The sequence below is a fragment of the Stegostoma tigrinum genome, chromosome 7 (assembly GCF_030684315.1).
Source record: "Stegostoma tigrinum isolate sSteTig4 chromosome 7, sSteTig4.hap1, whole genome shotgun sequence".
Lineage (NCBI taxonomy): Eukaryota > Metazoa > Chordata > Chondrichthyes > Orectolobiformes > Stegostomatidae > Stegostoma > Stegostoma tigrinum.
In genome coordinates this window covers 107,137,197-107,162,129 of record NC_081360.1, presented here as the reverse complement: position 1 = coordinate 107,162,129, position 24,933 = coordinate 107,137,197, and the positions used below count along the sequence as shown (strand labels likewise).

Genomic DNA, 24,933 nt, shown 5'->3' with positions numbered 1-24,933 from the left:
TCACTCTCTCTGCCTGTGACTGACACCTTCAGGGATCCACAGACTCGTACACCATGGCCCTTTGTTCCTCAGTACTCCTTAGGGTTTATCATTCATTGTGTATATCCTTCCTCATTAGACCTCTCAAAATGCATCATGTTACATTTATCGGGATTAAATTCCATCTGCCATTGCTCTTTCCAATTTACCAGCCGATGAAGATCAGAGTGTCGCCTGGGACCTTTCTTCTACATGTCAATAATACCACCAACTTTCCTGTCATCGGCAGACTTACTAATTATATCTTCTACATTCACACCCAAGTCATTTATGTATATAACAAGCTGCAAGGGTTCCAGCATCAGAGATAGTAGGCACTGCAAACGCAGGAGAATCCAAGATAACAAGGTGTTCATCCAGCTCTATACCTTGTTATCTGGGGTTCCAGCATCGATCCCTGTGGTACATCACTGGTCACAGGCTTCCATTCACAAAAACAACCTTGCACCATCACAGATAATGGGAACTGCAGATGCTGGAGAATCCAAGATAATAAAGTATGCAGCTGGATGAACACAGCAGGCCAAGCAGCATCTCAGGAGCACAAAAGCTGACATTTCGGGCCTAGACCCTTCATCAGAGAGGGGGATGGGGAGAGGGTTCTGGAATAAATAGGGAGAGAGAGGGAGGCAGACCGAAGATGGAGAGATATGAAGATAGGTGGAGAGGAGAGTACAGGTGGGGAGGTAGGGAGAGGATAGGTCAGTCCAGGGAAGAAGGACAGGTCAAAGAGGTGGGATGAGGTTAGTAGGTAGGAAATGGAGGTGCAGCTTGAGGTGGGAGGAAGGGATGGGTGAGAGGAAGAACAGGTTAGGGAGGCAGAGACAGGTTGGACTGGTTTTGGGATGCAGTGGGTGGAGGGGAAGAGCTGGGCTGGCTGTGTGGTGCAGTGGGGGGAGGAGACGAACTGGGCTGGTTTTGGGATGCGGTGGGGGAAGGGGAGATTTTGAAGCTTGTGAAGTCCACATTGATAGCATTGGGCTGCTGGGTTCCCAAGCGGAATATGAGTTGCTGTTCCTGCAACCTTCGGGTGGCATCATTGTGGCACTGCAGGAGGCCCATGATGGACATGTCATCTGAAGAATGGGATGGGGAGTTAAAATGGTTCGCGACTGGGAGGTGCAGTTGTTTGTTGCGAATCGAGCTGAGGTGTTCTGCAAAGTGGTCCCCAAGCCTCCGCTTGGCTTCCCCAATGTAGAGGAAGCCACACCAGGTACAATGGATACAGTATACCACATTGACAGATGTGCAGGTGAACCTCTGCTTAATATAGAAAGTCATCTTGGGACGTGGGATGGGGGTGAGGGAGGAGGTGTGGGGGCAAGTGTAGCATTTCCTGCGGTTGCAGGGGAAGGTGCCGGGTGTGGTAGGGTCGGAGGGTAGTGTGGAGGGAAAAAGGGAGTCACAGAGAGAGTGGTCTCTCCGGAAGGTGGTCAAGGGTGGGGTGGGAAAAATGTCTTCAGTGGTGTGGTCAGATTGTAGATGGCGAAAGTGTCAGAGGATGATGCGTTGTATCCGGAGGTTGGTGGGTTGGTGTGTGAGAACGAGGGGGTTCCTCTTGGGGTGGTTGTGGCAGGGGCAGGGTGTGAGGGATGTGTTGCGGGAGATGCGGTCAAGGGCGTTCTCAACTGCTGCGGGGGGAAAATTGCAGTCCTTGAAGAACGTGGACATCAAGGATGTGCGGGAGTGGAATGCCTCATCCTGGGATCAGATGCGGCGGAGGTGGAGGAATTGGGAACAGGGGATGGAATTTTTGCAGGAGGGTGGGTGGGAGGAGGTGTATTCAAGGTAGCTGTGGGAGTCGGTGGGCTTGAAATTGACATCAGTTTCTAGCTGGTGACCTGAGATGGAGACTGAGAGGTCCAGGAAGGTGAGGGATGTGTTAGAGATGGCCCAGGTGAGCTTGAGGTTGGGGTGGAAGGCGTTGGTGAAGTGAATGAACTGTTCGAGCTCCTCTGGGGAGCAAGAGGTGGCGCCAATACAGTCATCAATGTAACGGAGAAGAGGTGGCGTTTGGTGCGTGTGTAGGTGCGGAAAGGGACTGTTCCACGTAACCTACAAGGAGGCAGGCATAGCTTGGGCCCATGCGGGTACCCATGGCCACCCGCTTTGTCTGTAGGAAGTGGGAGGAATCGAAAGAGAAGTTGTTGAGGGTGAGCACGAGTTCGGCTAGGCGGATGTGGGTGTTGGTGGAGGGGGACTGGTCGGGCCTGCGGGACAGGAAGAAGCGGAGGGCCTTGAGACCATCTGCATGAGGAATACCGGTGTATAGGGACTGGATGTTCATGGTGAAAATGAGGTATTGGGGGCCAGGGAATTGGAAGTTCTGGAGGATGTGGAGGAAGTGGGTGGTGTCACGGATGTAGGTAGGGATTTCCTGGACCAAAGGGGAGAAAATGGAGTCCAGATAGGTGGAGATGAGTTTGGTGGGGCAGGAACAGGCTGAGACAATGGGTCGACCAGGGCAGGCAGGTTTGTGGATTTTGGGAAGGAGATAGAAACGGCTGTGCGGGGTTGGGGAACAAAGAGGTTGGAGGCTGTGGGTGGGAGGTCCCCTGAGGTGATGAGGGCATGGATGGTGTTGGAGATGATGGTTTGGTGCTGGGGGCTGGTGTCATGATCAAGGGGGGCAGTAGGAGGAGGTGTTGGAGAGTTGGCGTTTAGCCTCAGCGATGTAGATGTCAGTGCACCATACTACCACTGCGCCACCCTTGTCTGCGGGTTTGATGGTGAGGTTGGGGTTGGAGCGGAGGCAGCAGAGGGCTGCCCGTTCTGCGGAAGAGAGGTTGGAGTGGGTCAGAGGGGTGGAGAGGTCGAGGCGGTTAATGTCTCGACGGCAGTTAGAGATGAAGAGGTCAAGGGAGGGTAGGAGGCCTGGGGGTGGTGTCCAGGAGGAGGACTTGTGTTGGAGGCGAGTTAAGGGGTCAGTGGAGGGAGGGTTAGGCTCCTGGTTAAAGAAGTAAGCGTGGAGGCGACAGTGGCAGAAAAACTGCTCAATGTCCAAATGTGACTGGTATTCGTTGATGTGTGGGTGGAGGGGGACAAAGGTGAACCCTTTGCTTAGGACTGACCATTTGTCCTCAGTCAGTGGGAGGTCTGGGGGAACAGTGAAGATGCGGCAGGGCTCAGTGTGGCTGTCTTCTCTGGGGTTGCTGGCTGTGGAGGTTGTCGGTGGAGCGATGAGGTCTGTGGACGGAGTTCTGCCGGCGTCGGCTGTGGGCGAAGTTCCAGCGGCGTTGACTCCCTTGTTCGCTCCACACTCTCCTCCAACCCCACCACACCCGGAACCTTCCCCCGCAACCACAGGAAGTGCTACACTTGCCCCCACTCCTCCTCCGTCACCCCCATCCCAGGCCACAAGATGACCTTGCATATTAAGCAGAGGTTCACCTGCACATCTGCCAGTGTGGTATACTGTATCCATTGTACCCGGTGTGGCTTCCTCCACATCAGGGAAACCAAGCGGAGGCTTGGGGACCACTTTGCAGAACACCTCCGCTCGGTTCGCAATAAACAACTGAACCTCCCAGTCGCGAACCATTTTAACTGTCCCTCCCATTCCTCAGACGACATGTCTATCCTGGGCCTCCTGCAGTGCCACAATGATGCCACCCGAAGGTTGCAGGAACAGCAACTCATATTCCACTTGGGAACCCTGCAGCCCAATGGCATCAATGTGGACTTCACAAGCTTCAAAATCTCCCCTTCCCCCACCGCATCCCAAAACCAGCCCAGTTTGTCCCCTCCCCCCACTGCATCCCAAAACCAGCCCAGCCTGTCTCTGCCTCCCTAACCTGTTCTTCGTCTCACCCATCCCTTCCTCCCACCTCAAGCCGCACCTCCATTTCCTACCTACTAACCTCATCCCACCTCCTTGACCTGTCTGTCTTCCCTGGACTGACCTATCCCCTCCCTACCTCCCCACCTATGCTCTCCTCTCCACCTATCTTCTTATCTCTCAATCTTCGGTCCGCCTCCTCTCTCCCTATTTATTCCAGAACCCTCTCCCCATCCCCCTCTCTGATGAAGGGTCTAGGCCCGAAACGTCAGCTTTTGTGCTCCTGAGATGCTGCTTGGCCTGCTGTGTTCATCCAGCTTCACCCTTTATTATCTTGCACCATCACTCTTTGCCTCCTAGTTGTAAGCCAGTTTTGCATCCAGTTTCCCACCTTGCCTTGGATCCCATGGAATCTCACCTTTTGTAACAGCCTTCCATGTGGGACCTTGTTATTGGCCTTCAATATATTTGGTCAGCTTTACAAAAACTCACTTTACTTAGTCAGACAGGATCTCCCACCAACATACCTTAGCCATCCCACCTTTCCAAGTGTTGATTAATCCTGTCCATCGGAAGTTTTATCGGTAATTTCCCTACCACTGATGTCAGACTAACTGCTCTGTAATTCCCTGGCCTATCTGTGCTGTTCTTCTTGAACAAAGGGACCACATTAACCATCCTCCAGTCATCTGGCACTTCACCTGTGGTCAGGCTCAGTGAGTATTAAATTTCTCTGCCAGGGCCCCAGTAATCTCCTCCCTTACCTCTCATAGCAGCCTGGGATTTCATCAGGCCCTGGGATTTATTCACCTTCATATCTGTTAAAACATCTAATACTCTTCTCCTTAATGATCTGAAGGGCTGTAGAACCTCACCATTCTAACTGAAATCCCCAGCTGCAATGTCGTTCTCTTTTGTGAACACAGATGAGAAATAATCATTTAAGACCTGACCCATGTCCACTTGCTCGATGCACAGTTTCCCGCTTTGGTCTCCAATCAGCCCCACCCGTATCCTGGTAATCCCCCTTACTCTTAACGTATTTACAAAATACCGTGGGTTTCCTTAAACTCATCTTCCAAGGTATTTAGTAGCCCCTCTTAATTTCTTTATTTAACCACTTCCCCTGCTTAATTATCGTGTTAAATTTCTAAATAGGCTTGATGGACTGAATGGTCTCCTCCTCTTCCCGTTCCCAGGATAGTGTTGAGAGTGGTAGGACTGGTGATGATGGGTTCCAACTAATGCCAGCGGCATGATCTCTGATGTCTCCAGCATTTCTTGTAAAATAGTTTGGTTTGGAAGTAGCGGTTGCTCAGAGCCCGCAGCAACAGTGTAGCTCCTGAAGGTCTGTGTATGTTGTTCATTTTGCCAATTCCCCAGTTCCATCTGCACGTGGACAGGCTGTGTAATTTATACTAATTCTTGCATTAAGGTCCATTTGAAGGTACAGCCCCCTCATATTGGGAATTCTGCTGATGGCAGCACCAAGTGTAGGCATGCATTTAGGGTGAGAGGGGGCGCGTTCAAAGGAAATATGAGGAACAGGTCTTTTACGTAGAGAGTGGTAGGAGTGTGGAACGCACTGCCAGGGTGGTGATGGAAACAAATATAGTAAGGACATTTAAGGGACTTTTAAATAAGCACATGAGCACCAAGGGCAGACAGAAGGGGTTAGTTTCTTTGGTGTCTTGTGCAGCACAGCTTTGTGGGCCGAAAGGCCTGTTCCTGTGCTGTACTGTTCTGTGTTCTATGTGTCTTGGATAGAGCTGTGTGTTAGGGTTCAGATGCAGGTGAGATTAAATGGGGTCCTGTTTGATGACTATCAAAAAGCACAGGGTATGCATGTGCCCTCTGCATGGTGTTCAGTTACCGTGAGTAATTACCAGCGAGTTACTGTGAAATCCATTTCATAGACATGGTACCTCCTGAGATTTCCCCTGCCAGAGGAATGTGTAGTGCTTCTGTTGGGAATCCAGCATGAGCAAGTTTAATTACCTGCAGCACAGTATTAAGCATTTAAATTCTTTATTGGACTCAGCTGCCCTTTACAAATCACAAACCTATGGAAGGTCAGTGGTAGGGTTCATGTGGTGCAGTGGCAGTGCCTTACCTCTGGGCTAGGAGATCTATGTTCAAGTTCCACTTTCCCTAGCAATGTGCAATAATGTCTCTGAGCAGGTTGATTAGGAAAATATCCAGAAGGTCAGTTGTGGGACGTGGTGGTGGAGTGATGTTAATTTTACCAATTGAGTAATCATAAACCCTTGACATAGATTTGGGAGCATGGGTTCAAATCACACTATTGTAATGAAATAGAGAAGGTTGTTGGTAAGAGCAGGACATGTAGTCTTTACCACACAGCCTGCAATGTCATAGAGGTCTGTTTGCCTGATACTTGGATTAGCTGGGAAATAACCGTCTGAACTCCAAACACCCACCAAAGCAAGCAGGCAGCTGGAGCAACAGAGCAGCCAACTGGCTGTGAAGCAGCAATCCATTGAAATGCAATGATCTCTTCCACTTTTAGAGTGACAGGGGAGTAATGGTCTCTTGTTCAAGAGGGAGACAGAATTAAATACTTAAGTAAAATAAAACAGTGAATTGTGGATGCTGTAGATCTAAATGACATGGTGATTTGAGTGGCACGGTGGCTCAGTGGTTAGCCCTGCAGCCTCACAGCACCAGGGACCCGGGTTCGATTCCAGCCTCGGGCGACTGTCTGTGTGGAGTTTGCACATTCTCCCCGTGTCTGCATGGGTTTCCTCTGGGTGCTCTGAGTTTCCTCCCACAGTCCAAAGATGTGCAGGCTAGGTGGATTAGCCATGCTAAATTGCCTGTAGTGTTCAGGGGTGTGTGGGTAATAGGGGGATGGGTCTTGGTGGGATGCTTCAAGGGGTGGTGTGGACTTGTTGGGCCGAAGGGCCTGTTTCCACACTGTAGGGAATCTATTTAAACAAAAACAGAAATTTTGAAGAGTCACCACACTGAAAACGTTGACTCTGTTTTCTGCCCACAGATACTGCCAGACTTGTTGAGTTTCACCATCAGCATCTGTTTATGTGACCCACTTAACCATTTACCAGTAGTCACATCAAACTGTTCAGAAATTACTTTACTGGGGCAGCTATTATTAGCTTGAACATTCTGGACAGTATTATCATTGTGGAGACTCTAGGCCAGGATTATTACTATAGTCACTAGTTACTGGAGTTTGTGTTTCCCTCCGTCCAGGCCCATGAGAGTTTACTCAGTGGACATTTCCCTGCACCCGAGGATACCCTGCAGCTTTTAGCAGCTTTGAGACTGCAAAACATTCATGGAGATTACAACAAGAGCTCCTTGAATCTCCAGGAAGTTTATCCTGTCTCCAAACTGAGAAACAAGATCTTGCAATCCACAAAATTCAACTCGCAGACCCTAAAGAGGAGGACCAGTTTTTTGGAGGGGACATTGCGCCTCGGCCTTCGCACAGGCTCTGTGAAGAAACAGAGGATGGAAGAAGAGCAAATGTTAGAGATGTGGTTGAAAGAAGAACTGTCTGCTACTCGCACAAGCGTCGCTGATAAATGGAAAAGGCTACGGGGAATGACGCAGCAGCAAGCCATGCTGCGGTACATGGCCATTGTCATGGAGTGGCCTGGCTATGGTTCGACTCTCTTTGATGTAGAGGTATGTTCACCTGTAATTTCTGTCTGCAGTTTTCACTCTGTCACAGAATATGTCCGTTCCAAATATCTCACTAACGCCCTTCACTTTACCATCAACCTAGCCAAGGGATTTATTGAGGGTAACTACTATCTCATTCTTAGTCACTTAAAAAAAAACCTAATCTTGAGTTATTTTAGCGTTTGGAAACATTGTGACTGATATTACTTGATTTGGGGAGTTTGACAGTCCTTCCTTCCCTCCTCTACTTCTTTCAATCTGTCATTCTATTTTCCATTCCCTACCTACTCTGCCTCTCTGTCCTCTTCCGTCTTCTTCCCCAGTACTTGCTTTACCTCAGCCCCCTTCCCCTGTTCCCTTTCTCGAGTGTACTAACGAAGTAGAGGTGCTGGTGTTGGACTGGGGTGGACAAAGTCAGAGGTCACATGACACCTGGTTATAGTCCAACTGGTTTACTTGAAATCACAAGCTTTCAGAGCTGCACCTTCGTCACCTGATGTCATGTGACCTCTGACTAGGGGTACTAATGCTGTCTGGGTGGATCATGATGCCCCTTTATTGGGCCCTACAAGTGGTATTCCGTACTAACAGGATACTGTCCTCAGCTAAAATATGTTCTACTTACTACACAAGTGAGTAATAGAGCATAATAAAATGTGAGGCTGGATGAACACAGCAGGCCAAGCAGCATCTCAGGAGCACAAAAGCTGACGTTTCGGGCCTAGACCCTTCATCAGAGAGGGGGATGGGGGGAGGGAACTGGAATAAATAGGGAGAGAGGGGGAGGCGGACCGAAGATGGAGAGTAAAGAAGATAGGTGGAGAAGGTGTGGGTGGGGAGGTAGGGAGGGGATAGGTCAGTCCAGGGAAGACGGACAGGTCAAGCAGGTGGGATGAGGTTAGTAGGTAGCTGGGGGTGCGGCTTGGGGTGGGAGGAAGGGATGGGTGAGAGGAAGAACCGGTTAGGGAGGCAGAGACAGGTTGGACTGGTTTTGGGATGCAGTGGGTGGGGGGGAAGAGCTGGGCTGGTTGTGTGGTGCAGTGGGGGGAGGGGATGAACTGGGCTGGTTTAGGGATGCAGTGGGGGAAGGGGAGATTTTGAAACTGGTGAAGTCCACATTGATACCATATGGCTGCAGGGTTCCCAGGCGGAATATGAGTTGCTGTTCCTGCAACCTTCGGGTGGCATCATTGTGGCAGTGCAGGAGGCCCATGATGGACATGTCATCAAGAGAATGGGAGGGGGAGTGGAAATGGTTTGCGACTGGGAGGTGCAGTTGTTTGTTGCGAACTGAGCGGAGGTGTTCTGCAAAGCGGTCCCCAAGCCTCCGCTTGGTTTCCCCAATGTAGAGAAAGCCGCACCGGGTACAGTGGATGCAGTATACCACATTGGCAGATGTGCAGGTGAACCTCTGCTTAATGTGGAATGTCATCTTGGGGCCTGGGATGGGGGTGAGGGAGGAGGTGTGGGGACAAGTGTAGCATTTCCTGCGGTTGCAGGGGAAGGTGCCGGGTGTGGTGGGGTTGGAGGGCAGTGTGGAGCGAACAAGGGAGTCACGGAGAGAGTGGTCTCTCCGGAAAGCAGACAGGGGTGGGGATGGAAAAATGTCTTGGGTGGTGGGGTCGGATTGTAAATGGCGGAAGTGTCGGAGGATAATGCGTTGTATCCGGAGGTTGGTAGGGTGGTGTGTGAGAACGAGGGGGATCCTCTTGGGGCGGTTGTGGCGGGGGCGGGGTGTGAGGGATGTGTCGCGGGAAATGCGGGAGACGCGGTCAAGGGCGTTCTCAATCACCGTGGGGGGGAAGTTGCGGTCCTTAAAGAACTTGGACATCTGGGATGTGCGGGAGTGGAATGTCTTATCGTGGGAGCAGATGCGGCGGAGGCGGAGGAATTGGGAATAGGGGATGGAATTTTTGCAGGAGGGTGGGTGGGAGGAGGTGTATTCTAGGTAGCTGTGGGAGTCGGTGGGCTTGAAATGGACATCAGTTACAAGCTGGTTGCCTGAGATGGAGACTGAGAGGTCCAGGAAGGTGAGGGATGTGCTGGAGATGGCCCAGGTGAACTGAAGGTTGGGGTGGAAGGTGTTGGTGAAGTGGATGAACTGTTCGAGCTCCTCTGGGGAGCAAGAGGCGGCGCCGATACAGTCATCAATGTACCGGAGGAAGAGGTGGGGTTTGGGGCCTGTGTAGGTGCGGAAGATGGACTGTTCCACGTAACCTACAAAGAGGCAGGCATAGCTGGGGCCCATGCGGGTGCCCATGGCCACCCCCTTAGTCTGTAGGAAGTGGGAGGAGTCAAAAGAGAAGTTGTTGAGTGTGAGGACGAGTTCCGCTAGGCGGATGAGAGTGTCGGTGGAGGGGGCCTGGTCGGGCCTGCGGGACAGGAAGAAGCGGAGGGCCTTGAGGCCATCTCCATGCGGAATGCAGGTGTACAGGGACTGGACGTCCATGGTGAATATGAGGTGTTGGGGGCCAGGGAATTGGAAGTCCTGGAGGAGGTGGAGGGCGTGGGTGGTGTCACGGACATAGGTGGGGAGTTCCTGGACCAAAGGGGAGAAAATGGAGTCCAGATAGGTGGAGATGAGTTCGGTGGGGCAGGAGCAGGCTGAGACGATGGGTCGACCAGGGCAGGCAGGTTTGTGGATTTTGGGAAGGAGATAGAAACGGGCCGTCCATTTCAAGCCCACCGACTCCCACAGCTACCTAGAATACACCTCCTCCCACCCACCCTCCTGCAAAAATTCCATCCCCTATTCCCAATTCCTCCGCCTCCGCCGCATCTGCTCCCACGATAAGACATTCCACTCCCGCACATCCCAGATGTCCAAGTTCTTTAAGGACCGCAACTCCCCCCCCACGGTGATTGAGAACGCCCTTGACCGCGTCTCCCGCATTTCCCGCGACACATCCCTCACACCCCGCCCCCGCCACAACCGCCCCAAGAGGATCCCCCTCGTTCTCACACACCACCCTACCAACCTCCGGATACAACGCATTATCCTCCGACACTTCCGCCATTTACAATCCGACCCCACCACCCAAGACATTTTTCCATCCCCACCCCTGTCTGCTTTCCGGAGAGACCACTCTCTCCGTGACTCCCTTGTTCGCTCCACACTGCCCTCCAACCCCACCACACCCGGCACCTTCCCCTGCAACCGCAGGAAATGCTACACTTGTCCCCACACCTCCTCCCTCACCCCCATCCCAGGCCCCAAGATGACATTCCACATTAAGCAGAGGTTCACCTGCACATCTGCCAATGTGGTATACTGCATCCACTGTACCCGGTGCGGCTTTCTCTACATTGGGGAAACCAAGCGGAGGCTTGGGGACCGCTTTGCAGAACACCTCCGCTCAGTTCGCAACAAACAACTGCACCTCCCAGTCGCAAACCATTTCCACTCCCCCTCCCATTCTCTTGATGACATGTCCATCATGGGCCTCCTGCACTGCCACAATGATGCCACCCGAAGGTTGCAGGAACAGCAACTCATATTCCGCCTGGGAACCCTGCAGCCATATGGTATCAATGTGGACTTCACCAGTTTCAAAATCTCCCCTTCCCCCACTGCATCCCTAAACCAGCCCAGTTCATCCCCTCCCCCCACTGCACCACACAACCAGCCCAGCTCTTCCCCCCCACCCACTGCATCCCAAAACCAGTCCAACCTGTCTCTGCCTCCCTAACCGGTTCTTCCTCTCACCCATCCCTTCCTCCCACCCCAAGCCGCACCCCCAGCTACCTACTAACCTCATCCCACCTGCTTGACCTGTCCGTCTTCCCTGGACTGACCTATCCCCTCCCTACCTCCCCACCCACACCTTCTCCACCTATCTTCTTTACTCTCCATCTTCGGTCCGCCTCCCCCTCTCTCCCTATTTATTCCAGTTCCCTCCCCCCATCCCCCTCTCTGATGAAGGGTCTAGGCCCGAAACGTCAGCTTTTGTGCTCCTGAGATGCTGCTTGGCCTGCTGTGTTCATCCAGCCTCACATTTTATTATCTTGGAATCTCCAGCATCTGCAGTTCCCATTATCTCTGAGTAATAGAGCATGCAGGTTTTACTGCTTGCATGATGCCAGGTACGTAGACCATATCAAACACCACTTCTCCATGCCTTTTCTCAGTGGGTAACGTGCTGACTGTGCTCAACCAGCCCATCTTTATAAACCTTCGCACATAGTGTCCAGTTTCCAGGGCAGTATTCAGGTTTGGGGGCTGACAAGTGGCAAGTATCATTCAGGCCACACAATGACTATCACCAATAAGAGACAATCTAACCATTGGCCCATGACATTCAATGGCCTCAACATCACTAAATACCCCAATGTTAACATCCTGGAGGTTGCTATTGACCAGAAACGGAACTAGGCTCCCCCTATAAATACAATAGTTACAGGCCAGAGGCTAAGAACACCGCAGGGAGTAACTCACTTTCTGACTCCCCAAGGCCTGTCCACCATCTACAAGGCACAAGGCAGGAGTGTGATGGAATACTCCCGATTTGCCTGGATGGGTGCAGCCCCAACAACACTCAAGAAGCTCAACACCATCCAGGACAAAGCAGATCATTTGATTGGCTCCACATCTACTCCCTCTACCATCAACACTTAGTAGCAGCAGTGTATATTACCCACAAGATGCACTGACAGAAATTCACTAAAGATCCTTGGGTAGCACCTTCCAAATCCATGGCTACTTCCATCTAGAAGGACAAGGGCAGCAGATACATGGGAACACCCCCCCCCCCCCCTCCAAGTTCCCCTCCGAGCCACTCACCATCCTGACTTGGAAAATATCGCCATTCCTTCACTGTTGCTGGGTCAGAATCCTGGAACTCCATCCCCCAGAGCATTGTGGGGCTACCTACAACACACTGGTTCAGATCAACTCCCGACCCTACTGAATGGCACAGCAGGCTCGAGGGGCCAAATGGTCTACCCTTGTTCCTGTGTCTGATGGCGTAAGAAGGTACTGACCACCACCTTCACCAGGAGTGACCGGAATAAATGCTGGCCCTGCCGGTGCTGCCCATGAATGAATAGAACAAGTTAGATCTGATACCATATTGAATGTTTACTAAATAATCCTGACTGTGCTGTGAATTACACTCAAAACACATTGAAAGATTATCAGTCGCCGTGAGATACATTTGCACATGGTGGAAGCTACATCTGTTAATATATAGAACCCTGATCTTTGTAGGTAGAAGAATTTTGTGCATGAATTACACCCTTTTCATTGAGACTGCCAGTCCTTGCTGCCTTCCCCTAGCAACACCCTGACCAATCCGGGTCCACCTGCCTGGTCTGTGTTAAATCAGCAAGTTACATTGTCAGTTAATAATTTCTGCTGGACATCCAAACCAACCATGGCCCAAACAATCAGCATCCTCTTCTCATGGTGTCTAAATTAACATTGTCTTTCTCACTGTCATTTCTTGTATTTCAGTCCTGATAAATGCAAGGCAAAAACCTTTGTGTCTGTTTTTTGTTATGTTTATCTTCCTTCAGGTACTAAACATTAAACTTCTAATTAGCCAGTTTGTTAAGGAGAAAACCAGAGCTTGTCTTTTCTTGGAATGAATTTATTAACAGAGTGAAACCTTACAGATAAATACCGCCCCCCCCCCCCCCCCACCACCCAATTCCATTCTACCCAAGTCAGTAAGTTTCTCTAGATATGTGCTGGCAACATTTTCATGTGACCAGAATAGATCACCGAACAGTGGGATACATTAACAATCTTGCTAGGCTGAACCAGTAGATATTTTCTCTTCTATCTGTTCAGAGATATTATGGCACATCTCTGGCACAGGTGGGACTTGGACCCGGGCCTCCTGGCTCAGAGGAATGGACATTGCCACTGTTCCACAAGAATCTCTGTAAATGCTGAAGTAACCACCCAGTCAATGCGCTCCACCTGAATATACTTAGACCTCGGTTGATAATAATGAACACTGATGTCCTTTGGTTATTTACAGTGTAAGGAGGGTGGATTTCCCAATGAACTGTGGTTGGGAGTCAGTGCTGAGAATGTTTCAATCTACAAACGAGGTGATGCCCGGCCTCTGGAAACCTTCCAGTATGAACAGATTGTTTTCTTTGGTGCTCCACTCCCAAATACTTACAAGATAACTGTGGAAGAGAGGGAAATGTTCTTTGAGACTCCACAGGTAAGAGAGCTGATGGGTAACCTCAGGCATGAGCTTGGGACTGAGGGAGCGTGAGGGAGCTTTATTGATGGTGCTTAGTCCAGGACATAGACACACAGTCTTAGGATAATCATTTAGGAGTGAAATGGGAAGGAATTTCTTCACTCACAGGGTTGTGAATTTTAGGAATTCTCGAACCCAGAGGGTAGTAAAGGCTCATCCTCTGGATGTATTGAGATAGAGCTTGAGAAATCTTTTAGGCTGTAAGAGATTCAGCTACAGAAGTGGAGGTGAGAAGAGTAGATCAGCCATGAACGTCATGAACAGTGGAGCAAGCTGAACAGGCTGAATGGCCCACTTCTATTTGTTGTGAAGGATCGTCCTGAGTTCAAAAATCAACTGTGTCCATTTTATTTAATTTAAATAAATTTTAAATTAACACAGTGTTAAGTCCTGTGTCTCATCTGCTGTGGGTCAGTGCATGTCAGGCAGCTGTAGGGACAAAGGAACATAGGAGCAGGAGTTGGAAAACTTTTATATAAGGGGTCTTCCACATTTAAGAGAGAAACTGAGGAAAGACGTTCTCTCACTTGATTGTGTGTGACTCTGTAGAATTGTCTGTCCCAGAGAATGATGGAGGAGGGTTCATTGAATACTTCTAAGATGGATGTGGATTAATTTTTAAATGGCAGAGGAATTGATGGTTTTCAGGAATAGATGTGTGTGTGGAAACAAGGCCACAATCACTTCAGCCAGCGTCATTTTTTCTCATTCTTTTGTAGAATGTGGGCAGCGCTGGCTGGGTCCGAACTCTTCGCTTGTCCCAGTTACTGAATGTTGCAGCAGGCTCAATGGGCCAAATGACTTCCTCCTTCTTCTGATTTGTACATTTAGAAAAAACAAGCAAAAAGGGAAAGCAGTTGCAGTAGAGCAAAGTTCTGTTCATCTGGAATGGAATCAGTACTTGAATGTGAGGGGGTTTAGAGCAGAACAATATGAAATCTGTTTGGGATGGAGCTTAGAAACAGAAAGGAGCAACAGATATTGGAAGGAGATGTTCATGGGCCACCAAACAGAAGTGGCAGTGTTGAGCACAGTAAAAAAATCAGGATATGAGATGAATGTGACAAAGGTAATGCAGCAACTGTAAAACACGTCAAAAAAAAATCGAGATTGTGCAGCCAGAAATCGTGTTACATATTGGCACAAATGATATAGCCAGAAATAGGATAGAGGATATAAAAAGTGATTTCAGGGAGTTAGGATGGAAGCTGCAGAGCAGGACGAACAGAGTAGTGTTCTCTGGTTTACTACCGGTGCCACGAGATAGCGAGGCAAGGAACAGGGAGCGGGCGCAGCTTAACACGTGGCTACGCAGCTGGTGTAGGAGGGAGGGCTTCAGATATGTAGATAATTGGGATGCCTTCTGGGGAAGGTGGGACCTGTACAAGAAGGACGGGTTGCATCTGAACGGGAAGGGGACCAATGTCCTGGGTGGAAGGTTTGCTCGAGTAGTTCAAGAGGATTTAAACTAGTATGGCAGGGGGGGTGGGAACCTGAGCTGTATACCAGAGGGGAGAGTTGATGCAGGTGAGGCAGTAGCAAGAGGTAGACCAGCTAGTGGGAAGGATTTTCCTGGGAAGGAACCAAGGGATCGGTTAAAGTGTGTTTGCTTTAATGCAAGGAGTATCAGGAATAAAAGTGATGAACTTAGAGCATGGATCAGTACCTGGTGCTATGATGTTGTGGCCATAACAGAGACATGGGTTTCTCATGGGCAGGAATGGTCGCTGGATGTTTCAGGGTTTAGAACATTTAAAAAGAATAGGGAGAGGGGAAAAAGAGGAGCAGGTGTAGCACTACTAATCAGAGAGGGCATCACAGCTACAGAAGCTTCCATTGTCGAGGAAGATCTGCCTACTGAGTCAGTATGGGTGGAAATTAGGAACAGCAAGGGAGTAGTCACCTCGTCAGGGGTTTACTACAGGCCCCCCAATAGCAGCAGGGAGATTGAAGAAAGCATAGGTCGACAGATTTTGGAAAAGTGTGGACGTAGTAGGGTTGTTGTAATGGGTGACTTTAACTTTCCTAATTTTGATTGGAACCTCCTTCGAGCAGAAGATTTGAATGGAGCTGTTTTTGTAAGGTGTGTTCAGGAGGGTTTCCTAACGCAGTACGTTGACAGGCCGACGAAGGGAGAGGCCATTCTAGACTTGGTGCTCGGAAACGAGCCGGGGCAGGTATCAGATCTTGTGGTGGGAGAGCATTTTGGTGATAGTGACCATAACTGCCTCACATTCTACATAGCTATGGAGAAGGAGAGGATTAGGCAAAATGGGAGGATATTTAATTGGGGAAGAGGAAACTATGACGCGATTAGACATGAGTTAGGAAGCATGGACTGGGAGCAATTGTTCCATGGTAAGGGAACTATAGACATGTGGAGACTGTTTAAGGAACAGTTGTTGCGAGTGATGAGTAAATATGTCCCTCTGAGACAGGCAAGAAGGGGTAAGATAAAGGAACCTTGGATGACGAGAGCGGTGGAGCTTCTAGTGAAAAGGAAGAAGGTAGCTTACATAAGGTGGAGGAAGCTAGGGTCAAGTTCAGCTAGAGAGGATTACAGGCAGGCGAGGAAGGAGCTCAAAAATGGTCTGAGGAGAGCCAGGAGGGGGCACGAGAAAGGCTTGGCAGAACGAATTAGGGAAAACACAAAGGCATTTTACACTTACGTGAGGAACAAGAAAATGGTCAAACAAAGAGTAGGGCCGATAGCATAGGGAACTTGTGTGTGGAGCCTGAGGAGGTAGGGGAAGCCCTAAATGAGTTTTTTGCTTCTGTCTTTACGAAAGAAACGAACTTTGTAGTGAATGAAACCTTTGAAGAGCAGGTGTGCGTGCTGGAATGGATAGAGATAGAGGAAGCTGATGTGCTGAAAATTTTGTCAAACATTAAGATTGACAAGTCGCCAGGCCCGGACCAGATTTGTCCTCGGCTGCTTTGGGAAGCGAGAAATGCAATTGCTTCGCCACTTGCGAAGATCTTTGCATCCTCGCTCTCCACTGGAGTCGTACTGAGGACGGGAGAGAGGCAAATGTAATTCCTCTATTCAAGAAAGGAAATAGGGAAATCCCCGGCAATTACAGACCAGTAAGTCTCACATCTGTCGTCTGCAAGGTGTTAGAAAGGATTCTGAGGGATAGGATTTATGACCATCTGGAAGAGCATGGCTTGATCAAATACAGTCAGCACGGCTTTGTGAGGGGCAGGTCATGCCTCACAAACCTTATCGAGTTTTTTGAGGATGTGACTAGAAAAGTTGATGAGGGTCGAGCTGTGGATGTGGTGTATATGGACTTCAGCAAGGCATTTGATAAGGTTCCCCATGGCAGGCTCATTTCAGAATGTCAGGAGGAATGGGATACAGGGGACCTTAGCTGTCTGGATACAGAATTGGCTGGCCAACAGAAGACAGCGAGTGGTAGGAGAAGGAAAATATTCTGCCTGGAAGTCAGTGGTGAGTGGGGTTCCACAGGGCTCTGTCCTTGGACCTCTACTGTTTGTAATTTTTATTAATGACTTGGATGAGGGGATTGAAGGATGGGTCAGCAAGTTTTCAGACGACACAAAGGTCGGAGGTGTCGTTGACAGTATAGAGGGCTGTTGTAGGCTGCAGCGGGACATTGACAGGATGCAGAGATGGGCTGAGAGGTGGCAGATGGAGTTCAACCTGGGTAAATGCGAGGTGGTGCATTTTGGAAGGTCGAATTGGAAAGCTGAGTACAGGATTAAGGATGGGATTCTTGGCAGTGTGGAGGAACAGAGGGATCTTGGTGTGCAGATACATAGATCCCTTAAAATGGCCACCCAAGTAGACAGGGTTGTTAAGAAAGCATATGGTGTTTTGGCTTTCATGAACAGGGGAATTGAGTTTAAGAGTCATGAGATCTTGTTGCAGCTCTATAAAAGTTTGGTTAGACCGCACTTGGAATACTGCGTCCAGTTCTGGTCGCCGTATTATAGGAAAGATGTGGATGCTTTGGAGAGGGTTCAGAGGAGGTTTACCAGGATGCTGCCTGGACTGGAGGGCTTATCTTATGAAGAGAGGTTGACTGAGCTCGGTCTCTTTTCATTGGAGAAAAGGAGGAGGAGAGGGGACCTAATTGAGGTATACAAGATAATGAGAGGCATAGATAGAGTTGATAGCCAGAGACTATTTGCCAGGGCAGAAATGGCTAACACGAGGGGTCATAGTTTTAATCTGGTTGGAGGAAAGTATAGAGGGGATGTCAGAGGCGGGTTCTTTACACAGAGAGTTGTGAGAGCATGGAATGCGTTGCCAGCAGCAGTTGTGGAAGCAAGGTCAATGGGGTCATTTAAGAGACTGCTGGACATGCATATGGTCACAGAAATTTGAGGGTGCATACATGAGGATCAATGGTCGGCACAACATTGTGGGCTGAAGGGCCTGTTCTGTGCTGTACTGTTCTATGTTCTATGTTCTATGTGTAACTCTAATGAGTGCTAAATAAAAAAAAACTGCACAAAAACCCAACAGGAAAAGCAAGTTCACAGTACAGAATGTTTAAAATTATAGTAGATCGAAAGAGGAGGCTTATAAAGCTACCAATAAATACAGTAACCAGGGGATTAGAAACATTGTAGAATTCAACGAAGGAAGACCAAGAGAAATGAAAAATACAACATGAAAATGTACTCGCAAGAAACATAAAGCCGGATTGTAAAAGCTTCCAACGTAAAAAATAGAATAATGCAAAGACAAATGTAGATCCATTATGGGCAAATCTAGGAGAATTTATAATGGGAAATAAGGAAGTGGCAGAATCTAGATAATTACTTTGTGTTTGTCATCATGATGGAAGGTACAAGAAATCTCCCAGAAATAATACAGATCTAAGGGATGAGTAAGAATGAGGAACTAAAAGAAGTTACTATCAGTAAAAAGCAGTTTTAGACAAACTAAAGGACTGAAAATTACTAAAACCTCAGGATTCAATAAACATCCCAGGATGTTGAAAGAAATAGGTATAGAGATAGAAGATGTAATGGTAACCAACCTTCACAATTCTACAGATTCTAACATAGTTCTTGCAGATTGGAATATTTCAAATGTAATCCCATTATTTAAGAAAGGAGAGAACTATAGATCTGTTAGCCCTATGTCAGTAGTAAGGAAAACTTAAGGTTTTTGCAAAGATCTATGTTCTATCAGTGCACTCGGACAATGAAGGCCATCAGTTTAACTGGGACAATGTAACCTTAGTGGCCTAAGCCAAACATAAATTCCCAGCCGAGTAGGATAACATCGCTTCATCAGAGGCCTCACTGATGGTATCACCTGGCATGGTGATATGGGTGGAAGTAGGAACAGCAAGGGAGCAGTCACCTCATTGGGGATTTTCTACAGGCCCCCAAATATCAGTAGGGAGATCGAAGAACTCATAGGCCGGCAGATTGTCAAAAAGTGCAAACGTAGCAGGGTTGTTGTTATGGGTACTTCAACTTTCCCAATATAGATTGGAACCTCCTTAGTACAGATGGTTTGGATGGAGCCGTTTTTGTCAGGTGTGTTCAGGAGGGTTTCCTTACTCAGTATGTGGACAGGCCGACGATGGGGGAGGCCATTTTGGATTTGGAGCTCGGCAATGAGCCAGGACAGGTGTCAGATCTCATGGTGGGAGAACACTTTGGCGACAGTGACCACAACAGCCTCACATTTACCATAGCCATGGAGAGGGAAAGGAGCAGTTACCAGGGGAAGATATTTAACTGGGGAAAAGGAAACTATGACACTATCAGGCAAGAGTTGGGAAGTACAAATTGGGAGCAATTGTTCCACAGAAAGGGTACAGCAGACATGTGGAGGATGTTTAAGGAGCAGTTGTTGCGAGTGACGCGTAAATTTGTTCCTCTGAGACAAGTAAGAAGGGGTAAGATTAAGGAGCCTTGGATGATGGGTACAGAGGTGCTTCCTGTCAAAAAGAAAAAGGCAGGGTACATAAGGTGGAGGAAGCAAGGGTGTAGCACAGCTTTAGAGGGTTACAAGCTTGCTCGGAAGGAGCTCAAAAGTGGGCTGAGGCGGGCCAGGAGGGGGCACGAAAAAGGCTTGGCAGGAAGGATTAGGGAGAACCCGAAGGCATTTTACTCATACATGAGGAATAAGAGAATGATCAGGGAGAAGGTAGAGCCGATCAGGGATAGCATAGGGAACTTGTGCATGGAGTCTGAGCAGATAGGGGAAGCCCTAAGTGAGTTTTTTGCTTCGGGTTTCACAAAGGAAAGGGACCTTGTTGTGAATGAGAACTTTGAGGAGCAGGGAAACAGGCTTGAACATATCAAGATTGTGGATGTTGATGTGTTGGAAATTTTGGCAAACATTAAGATTGATAAGTCCCCACGGCCAGACCAGATTTATCCTAGGTTGCTCCAGGAAGCGAGAAAGGAGGTTGCTAAGACACTGGCGAAGATCGTTGCTTCCTCACTCTCCATGGGAGACGTACCAGAAGATTGGAGGGAGGGAAATGTGATTCCTCTTTTCAAGAAAGGGAGTAGGGAAATCCCTGGAAATTATGACCAGTCAGTCTTACGTCTGTGGTCAGCAAGGTTTTGGAAAGAACTCTGAGGGATAGGACTGATGACTATTTGGAAAAGCATAGCATGATGAAAGGGAGTCAGCATGGCTTTGTGAGGGGCAGGTCATGCCTCACAAATCTTATTGAGTTCTTTGAGGAGGTCACGAGACAGGTTGACGAAGGGTCGAGCAGTGGATAGGTTGTACATAGACTTCAGCAAGACATTTGATAAAGTTCCCCACGGCAGGCTCATTCATAAAGTCAGGAGGTATAGGATACAGGGCGATTTGGCTGTCTGGATTCAGAATTGGTTGGCTGACAGGAGGCAGAGAGTGGTTATAGATGGTAAGTATTCTGCCTGGAGGTCAGTGCTGAGTGGTGTCCAGCAGGGCTCTGTTCTTGGGCCTCTGCTCTTTGTAGTTTTTATAAATGACTTGGATGAGGAGGTTGAGGGGTGGGTTAGTATGTTTGCTGATGACACAAAGGTTGGAGGTGCCGTTGACAGTATCGAGGACTATTGCAGGCTTCAGCGAGACATTGACAGAATGCAGAGCTGGGCTGAGAAATGGCAGATGGAGTTCAACCTGGATAAATGCGAAGTGATACATTTTGGAAGGTCAAACTTAAATGCTGAATATAGGATTAAAGGCAGGATTCTCGGCAGTGTGGAGGAACAGCGGGATCTTGGTGTTCAAGTGCATAGCTCCGTCAAAGTTGCCACCCAAGTGGATAAGGTTGTGAAGAAAGCATATGGTGTTTTGGCTTTCATTAACAGGGGGATCGAGTTTAAGAGCCGCGAGGTTATGCTGCAGCTCTACAAAACCCTGGTGAGACCACACTTGGAATATTGTGTCCAGTTCTGGTTGCCCTATTATAGGAAAGATGTGGAGGCTTTGGAGAGGGTGCAAAGGAGGTTTACCAGGATGCTGCCTGGACTGGAGGGCTTGTCTTACGAGGAGAGGTTGACTGAGCTCGGACTTTTCTCTCTGGAGAGAAGGAGGAAGAGAGGTGACCTGATCGAGGTGTGCAAGGTAATGAGAGTCATGGATAGAGTCGATAGCCAGAGACCTTTCCCCAGGGCAGGATTGACTGCCACGAGGGGTCATAGTTTTAAGGTGTTAGGAGGAAAGTATAGAGGAGATGTCAGAGGGAGGTTCTTCACTCAGAGAGTTGTGAGTGCATGGAATAGTTTGCCAGTGCTAGTCGTGGAAGCGGAGTCATTAGTGATATATAAGCGATTGCTGGACATGCACATGGACAGCAGTGAATTGAGGGGAATGTAGGTTAGGTTATTTCATTTTTGGATTAGGATTATTCCATGGCACAACATCGTGGGCCGAAGGACCTGTACTGTGCTGTACTTTTCTATGTTCTGTGTTCTAAAAACAAACCAGCTCGGTGAGCAAGTCATCAACCTCAGTCTTGAAAGTATTTAGAATCTATTATAAAGTATACGATCATCAGACACATGGAGAAGCATGGTTTGTTGTGAGGCCTTTCAAAATGGAAATCATGTTTGACGAAGCTGTGGGATGTTTTTAGGATGTTACCGTCAAAGTACATAAAGGGAAGCTGGTAGTTATATTTGGGGCTTAAAGAAGGCATTTGATAAGGTCCCACATTTATTTGTAACGGAAGTTTGAGAACAGATGATTGGCGGGTATATACTGCTATGGATTGAGAACTAGTTAATGGACAAGCAATGGTCAGGATAAATGTGTGTGAGCATGTGATTGTAGGATGCCACAATGTTTGGAGCTCAGCTGTTCACAATATTTATCAATAATTTGAACATCAGGACCAAAGAGAATATTTACAAATTTCAGGTGAAATTCAGACAAAACCAGGTTGGAATGGTAGTATTGGGAATGATAGAAAGAGGCTTCAAGGGGATTTAGACAGACTGAATGAGTGACAAAAACATGGGAAATAATGAAGTAACAAGGTGTAGAGCTGGATGAACACAACACACCGGGCAGGATTAGAGAAGCAGGAAAGCTGATGTTTTGGGCCTGGACCCTTCTTCAGAAAATCTTCATTCTTCATTTCTGAAAAAGTGTCTGGGCTCGAAATGTCAGCTTTCCTGTTCCTCTGATGCTGCTTGGCCTGCTGTGTTCGTCCAGCTCTACACAGTATTATCTCAGTCTCTCCAGCATCTGCAGCTCTTACTATCTTGGAAATAATGAGAATTTGTTAGGAGGAATGGAGGTGCAGTGTATTTCTTAAATGGTAAGAGGTTGAAAGAGTTGATGTCCATAGGGACTTGGTGCCACTGTTCATGAGTTACTGAAAGCTAGTTGACAGGAACAGCAAGGAATGAGGAAGACAGATATATGTTGGCTTTTAACATAATGGGATTTGAGTGCAGGAATAAATACATCTTGCTGAAATCATACTGTGCCTCGGTGAGGCCACACCTAGATTATTGTGCGCAGTTTCGCTGTCATTTGAGGAATGATGTTCTGACCATAGAAAGAATGAAGTGGAGGTTAACCCAAAGAATGTCTGGGATGATGGAATTGCCTTTTGAGGAAAGATTAATTAAACTGTGTCTCCAGTATACACTGGAGTTGATTGAAAATTACAAAATCCTTCTAGGAAATGCCAGGGTGGATATAGATAGCATGTTTCCCCGAAAGACAAGTCTAAATCCAGGGAAATAATCTCAGCATGAATGATGGGCTAACTTTGAATGAGATGAGGTAATATCTTCATTCAGAGTGTGATGAATCTTAAAATTTCCTACTCAGTTACTGAGCATGTTCAAGAGAGAGAAATTGATAGATTTCTACTTACTAATGACATCAAAAAAAAGGGGGCGCTTGGGAATATTGAGGATGGTGGTAGATGATCAACAATAATTTAGGATAGGAGACAGGCTCAAGGGGCTGAAAGGCCTACTCCTGCTCCTATGTTCTTCACTGAGATATTGGTGTAGATGCTCTCTCTCATTGGCTGAGAAATACTGTTGTCTTTCTCTCATTGCCTTTGTCTTCTTGCAGGTTGGTGAAATCACCAAGATAATGAAGGGCTACATCAACACGATTGTGAAGAAACGATACAGCATCAAGTCTGCAGTCACTAACCGCAGCGAGACCAGTGACTGGACCAGATGAGCAGGACCACTCCCCTAGTCCCTCCTCACACCCCTACCCTCCCCTTGCCCTCCTCTCACTGACCAAGGAAAGACTGATGAAGGGAATGATGATGGGTTATTGGCACCTCCTGTGGTGTGGTCAATAGTGGTCAAAGGGCAGTTGGAGGTGGGAGGCCATGTGATGAGATCTCCAGGAGTACATCCAATCACAGTCGGCAGTCTGAGAGGAGATGAAAAGCCAGGGTGGAGCTGGTTCAGTCCTGACACAGCCGTTCTCAATGACTCTGAGGTCACCACACCAGCTCGGCCTGCGATACTGCGGGCAGTGTTGCTGAGAGGAATACAACGTGGAAACGATGGGTCGAATAGCCAGCTTTGGTGCTCTGCCATTCTTTGACACTTCCTGCTGATCAGAGAGGTTTCTCTGTCAGTCTTTGTCTTCTTTTCTCCCTGTTTACTGTGTTTCTGTCTCTCTTTCACTCTCTTTCTTGCCTTGTCTCTGACTTGAGCAATCTGTTTCTGGCCATCCCTCCCACTTGGCCCTATGCCCCCTTCTCTCAGTCTGTCTCATTTTCTCTCTGTCACTTTCTTTCCCATTTTGACTTTTCTTTCCTTAGAGATTTGTAACTGGCTTTACAAAGCAATTCCTCGAATGTACCAATTTATTTAAACATTGTATTGAGATTGGACAGATTAAAGGAGATTCTGCAGCTGCTCAACATCACAAAATAACCAAATATCCCAAATTGGAGTTTTGTAAGTTTGTTTTTTCACTGACAAATACAAACAGCAATTGTCTGAAATGTGTTCTCTGATGATTTTGTACAGTCTGATCTTTGGGCTGATGTTTAGGATTTGAAAGGAAAAGCCCAGTGTCCCGTGTTGCTGATTGCTGCAGGAAAGTATTTCTTAAAGCGGGATGCTGAAAGAGTAGGCCTGGGCTCCATCACCCCGGCGTGGTCTCGAGGCCCAGGCTCTATCACCCCGGCGTGGCCCTGAGGCCCGGGCTCCATTCCCCCCCACCCCCGGTGAGAACCCAAGGCCTGGGCTCCATCCCCCCCAGCCAGGTCCCGAGGCCCGGGCTCCAACTCCCCACCCACACACTCCCCCCCACCCTCGGCGTGATCCCGAGGCCCGGCTCCATTCCCCCAGTCCCCAGGCCCAGACACACAGAAGGAAGGAAGCACAAGAAACAAAAACAGTGGGTAATTGCTGGTTGGAGGTCAATCATCTCAGCTCCAGAATATATCTGCAGGGGATCCTTAGGAGGGTGTCATAGACCCAACCATTTTCTTCAGCTGCTCCATCAAAACTGTTCTCCCCATCATAAGGACAGATGGCATCTTCCAAACCCATGATCACTCCTTTCTAGAAGGACGAGGGCAGCAGACGTATTGGAACATCACCCCCTGCAAACTATCTTCCAAACCAATCCCCATCCTGACTCGGAAATACATCGCAGTTACTTCACTGTCGCTGGGTCAAAATTCTGGAATTCCCTCCCTAAGGGTATTGTGGGCCTACATGCCGCACATGGACTGCAGTGGAGCAAGAAGACAGCTCACAATCACCTTCTTAAGGGTGACTAAGGACAGGCAATAA

At 48.4% G+C, this 24,933-nt stretch overlaps 1 protein-coding gene across 1 annotated transcript in view; it reads left to right on the top strand.

The window, feature by feature from the left end:
* The window catches only part of LOC125454312 (unconventional myosin-X-like), a 286,482-nt gene extending 262,369 nt beyond the window's left edge, over positions 1-24,113 (top strand). Inside the window, exons 39-41 of the mRNA XM_059647628.1 lie at positions 7,052-7,489; positions 13,471-13,662; positions 23,237-24,113. Of these exons, the coding sequence (XP_059503611.1) occupies positions 7,052-7,489; positions 13,471-13,662; positions 23,237-23,350 (744 nt within the window). The 3' untranslated portion in view covers positions 23,351-24,113. The remainder of the gene's footprint in view (positions 1-7,051; positions 7,490-13,470; positions 13,663-23,236) is intronic.
* Positions 24,114-24,933: the final 820 nt, after the last annotated feature.